The sequence below is a fragment of the Sciurus carolinensis genome, chromosome 1 (genome assembly GCF_902686445.1).
Source record: "Sciurus carolinensis chromosome 1, mSciCar1.2, whole genome shotgun sequence".
Classification (NCBI taxonomy): domain Eukaryota; kingdom Metazoa; phylum Chordata; class Mammalia; order Rodentia; family Sciuridae; genus Sciurus; species Sciurus carolinensis.
The window spans coordinates 120018911-120023375 of NC_062213.1; the positions used below are offsets into that span (position 1 = coordinate 120018911).

A 4465-nucleotide genomic window follows, 5' to 3' on the forward strand; every position below is an offset into this window, starting at 1 on the left:
TTAGACACATCATTGCTACTTTGAAATTAAAAGTGAATCAGTCCTGTGGAGTTAATTACTAGTAAATTAATCTAAAGTAGGTCTCCCACATGGCATGGAGCCAGCAGCAGAGTCTCAGCACTAGCCTGAAGCAATGCAAGACACCAGGTATAGACTTGAAAGGCGGTTTATATGTGTGGTAAACATTATAGGAACAGCAGCATCACAAGGATAAAGGTCTAATTTTAAAAAGACCTTTTTGATACAGATTAAGAAAAGTCCCCCAGGCCCTCCAAATGGAAAATCTTCAGCTCTCTGTTGTTATAGCCTATTCCCCACTACTTACAGAAGGGAAATTGAGGCATTTCTTTTTAAAGGGGTATATGGACCTTATTTAATTATATAAAATAGAAATACTTTGAGAAGACAAAAATAAAAATTACAGCCTGCAAAAAGAATTTACTTTAATCATAAGTGCTTTGGAATAACATATTCTCTGTTATAGAGTCCTCAAGGGCGAATACAAGAAAAGGAGAGACAGAAGAGGGGAAAAAAAAAACCCTCAGAAGAATAGTTGTTCAAACTTTAATGAAATATCTGAATCAAGGAAAATGGGAACAGATAAAACCTTAGTAAGAAATGGTGCATGCACAGGGGACAGATCAATAAAATGACTGCTGTTTTATTATTGGTGATGAACATAATTGTTTTATTTTTGTTTTACTATGAACATGTCAAAGTTTCCTGGACTCCTACAATTATTCAAATGTACAAGAGTGCAACAAGCAAACTGGTTTTGTTCCTGAATTACACTTACTTGAGGCCATATGGCCCAGATTTGATGCAGTTAACAGTCTAATATATGATTATTAAAATCACTTTCTTCCATTTTAGTTTTATAAGGTAATTTCACATGATTTTGCATTTCTAACATTTCTAAATAAATTTAGTAAACCCATGATGAAAATGACGAACCTCAAATAACACATTTGAGAACAGAGTCCCATTTGAACTGTTCATTATATATGTTTATTACACTTCTTTCAACAGATATGATATTAATTTTAAATGTCATGATAATATATATGAACTACATAAAACAGTGTTACTTTCTAACGTGTGGCTTGTTTAAACCCTAAAAGAGCACAGATGGCTTTGCAGAGTCAAACCATATTATTAATCCATCTTGACTGAGGTTCCATTTGTGAGATAAAGTCCCTTTGGGAGTTTTCTCATAAATTAGGCCAAGACAAGAAGAACTCTAGGTAGCCAGAGGTGTCTCTGTGTCTCTTTTCAAATAATTGAAGGCCATTTCTTCTGGTGTCTGGAAGAAGTAAAATGTCCTTGTCTAATGGGTATTGCTTTAGTATACCACATGCCCAATGAGTTCTAACATCTAGGAGCATGCAATAGCAGCTAATATTAGCTATGCAGTTATGATATTATTAGTGTTTCATTATATCATGTGCATTGAGATATTTTAAATGTTAAAGAGAAAACAGAAGGACTTATTCTCCTTAGCAACCATTATAGTACAGAATGTTCAAAGCTGCAATCACACTCATAAGGCAAATAAATTGGTTACAAAATGAGGGTAGCAACAAGTGTGCATGCTTTCAAAAATGTGAAACTGGTACCTAAAATAGATAATGCTCGTTTGTTTTCAAAATTTCATTTCTGGCTCAGACCAACTAGTAACAAACTGGAAATTTTTCAGTTTAACTCTCAATGCTAGTTTTCAATCTTAAAGGTGAAAAAAGAAGAGTGTAAAATAATAAATTTAGTTTTTCTTCACTGGCTAAGACTCTCATTTAAGAATGACTTTATAAAAACCCTTCTAAGAATAAAGGGCTTGAGGTCTTAATGGCAATTCACGTCGGTGTGCACATCTGTGGCTTCGCTCATCCAGGTTAATTAATATACAAAGACTAAACTTTAACAGAAGGAAGCATCATCAGAAATAGGTTACTTTCTCAAATATTTTGTGCATATTATTCCTTCCTGAATATTATTTCCTTTGGTTCATGCACACTTACGGCGCTTCATATGTATCATAAGACGATGAAGGTGGGAAGGGTTTTATGTTATGAAAGCTCTTTTTCAAAAAACAAACTTGAAATAAATTAATCGGTTCTTTTTAAATATCAGTCTTGTAAGTTCTTGCAGTCTCCAGTGTATTGGCTGAAGAATTCTCTAAAACACAGGAACAAAGGGTAAAAATAAGGTGGCCGTCCACAATGACTTCGGGACCCCTTTTAAGGAAGACCTTGGTTCAGGTATCAGCGCACGGGGGTGGAGGCGAAATCTTCGCACGGGTTTATTGAGCTTCCCAGTGGGAGTCTTCGCTGGGGCAGGGGATACCTTACAGGGGAAGGAGGCGATGGCGGCCAAAGACGCTAGAAGCCCACAACTCCGCTCGCTCGGGCCCTGGCCGGGTCACCAGTGCTGGCCTGCCGCGCGGGTGCCCAGCTGTGCCTGGGACATGGCGGGCACGGCTGTGGCAGCAGCTGCGGCCGCAGCCGCGTCACCGACGCCGGGCAGCACAGAGCGCACGGAGCGACGGAACTCCTCGTTCCTCCACGTGTACAGCAGGGGGTTGAGCGCCGACAGGGCGCAGCACAGGAGCCAGCTGGCCGCCTGCACCCCCCAGGGCACTGGCAGCGAGAAGCCACTGGCCAGGCTCACCCACACCAGCGGCTGTGTGGCCAGCAGGAAGACGCAGCAGAGCAGCAGCACCGACAGGCCGCTGAGACGTCGCTGCGCCCGCCGCGGCTGCAGCGCAGGCGGCAAGGGTTGGGCCTGCGCGGGGTGTGCGGCGCCGCCGGGGCCCGGCGCGTGCGGGGCAGCGGGAAAGGCGGCGGCGGCGGCGGCGCAGCCGGGCAGCTGGTGCAGCAGGTGGAAGTTAAGAACGCTGACCCGCTTGACGCTCACGCGTACGCGGCGCACGATGCCCAGGTAGCAGTGCAGCAGCAGCGCCGTCTGCGCCAGCAGTGCGGCGGCGGCCAGTAGCGCTGGGTAGTGGACTTGCGGTGGCGCGGCACCCGGCCGCGGCGCCCAGGGCGGGAGCAGCAGCACGAGGCCCAGGGCGAGCGCCCAGGACAGCGCCAGCATTCCCGCCGTGTGGCGCCGCTGGTAGAGCACTTGGTAGGTGGCAGGTGCCCTGGTGATGAGCAGGTAGCGGTTCAGGGCCACGAGACAATGGGACAGAAGGGACACGGTGAGCCCGAGGCCCAGCAGCCCGCCCCGCAGTAGGCGGTAACTGCCCCCGGCGCCGTCCCAGTCCCCTGGGGGCTCCGCAGAGCCTGCGGGCAGAAGCCCCAGCACCGCTTCCTGTGGCATCCAGAGGGCGCAGACACTGAGGTCGGCGGCGCAGCCGTTCACAATGAAGGCGTTGCTGGTGGTCTGCAGCTTTCGGAAGGAAGACACGAGATAGATAACCATGCCGTTGGCCAGCGTGCCCCCAATGGCCAGGCCAGAGTACAAGAGGGACACGGGGATACGCCGGCCCGCCCACGACTCCTCTTCCTCGCAGAGCAGCAGCAAGGATCCCCCGGTGGTGGAGGAGGTGGACGTGGAGGAGGAGTTGGTCATTCTGGCCAACTCTTCACACCTCGCGCCCTAGCGTCGGCTTCTTGCAGCGCGGCCCATCCTGACACTTGCCTGCCGAGAGGGCAAAGACATCCCTTCCGCCCTCTGCCACAGACACAAAAGGCTGAAGCAGAATAATGGGCTGGGGGAAGGGGAGAGAGGGAGCTCGAGGAGGACGGGGGCGGCAGATGACAGGTGCCTGCCGTGGAAATGTCTCCAGTGCCAGGGGAAAGGCCGCTTTACCTGCAACAGACTTCACACTTCTATGTTCTAGGACAGATCCATACTAAGAACAGTCTCCTCCTCCTCCTCTCACCCAAAACACACACACACACACACACACACACACACACACACACACACACGGGATATTGTCAGCTGTAGCCCTTAGTTAGGGAGAAAGCAGAGAAATCCCAGCTGGGAAAAATGCCAGGGGGAAGGGTGGAGGGTACCTTGCTTTTGGGATGGTCCTTAACTGGCGATAGCAGAGGGAAGGATGCCCAGAAATACCTCCTCAGCAGCAGCATCTGTGGTCCAGAAATCAACAGGAGAAACTCAGCTGAGATCAGTGCCAGGAGCAAATGCCCCACTTCTCCCAAGCAGCATCCACACACATGGTCCTAAGCAGGAATCAGCAGGGAGATTTCTCCTCTGGCAGCAGGGCTGGAGAAAGTGAAGTGGCAGGCTGCAAGCCCAGGCAGGTGGGCAAGCAAGCGGAGCAGTAGCAGCTAGGATGCTTGCCTGCAAAAGCAGAAGCTGTGCTTAAGAGGAGAGCACCCTGTGCTTAGAAGCAAGAGTGGTGACTGATGTGGCGAACCCACTCGAAGCTCTCTCCTGCTCAGTTATACATCACCCAGGGAAAAGACAGCCTTTCCACGCTTGGCATGAATTATTCAAT

At 48.8% G+C, this 4465-nt stretch overlaps 1 protein-coding gene across 1 annotated transcript; it reads right to left on the minus strand.

Moving 5' to 3' along the window:
• Positions 1-626: 626 nt before the first annotated feature.
• Gpr88 (G protein-coupled receptor 88) lies at positions 627-4239 on the minus strand. Its single transcript, XM_047538416.1, has 2 exons — positions 4020-4239; positions 627-3639 (listed from the first exon to the last, which is right to left on the minus strand). Exon 2 carries the CDS (start codon positions 3568-3570, stop codon positions 2416-2418), a length of 1155 nt encoding a protein of 384 aa, XP_047394372.1. The 5' UTR covers positions 3571-3639; positions 4020-4239; the 3' UTR covers positions 627-2415.
• Positions 4240-4465: the final 226 nt, after the last annotated feature.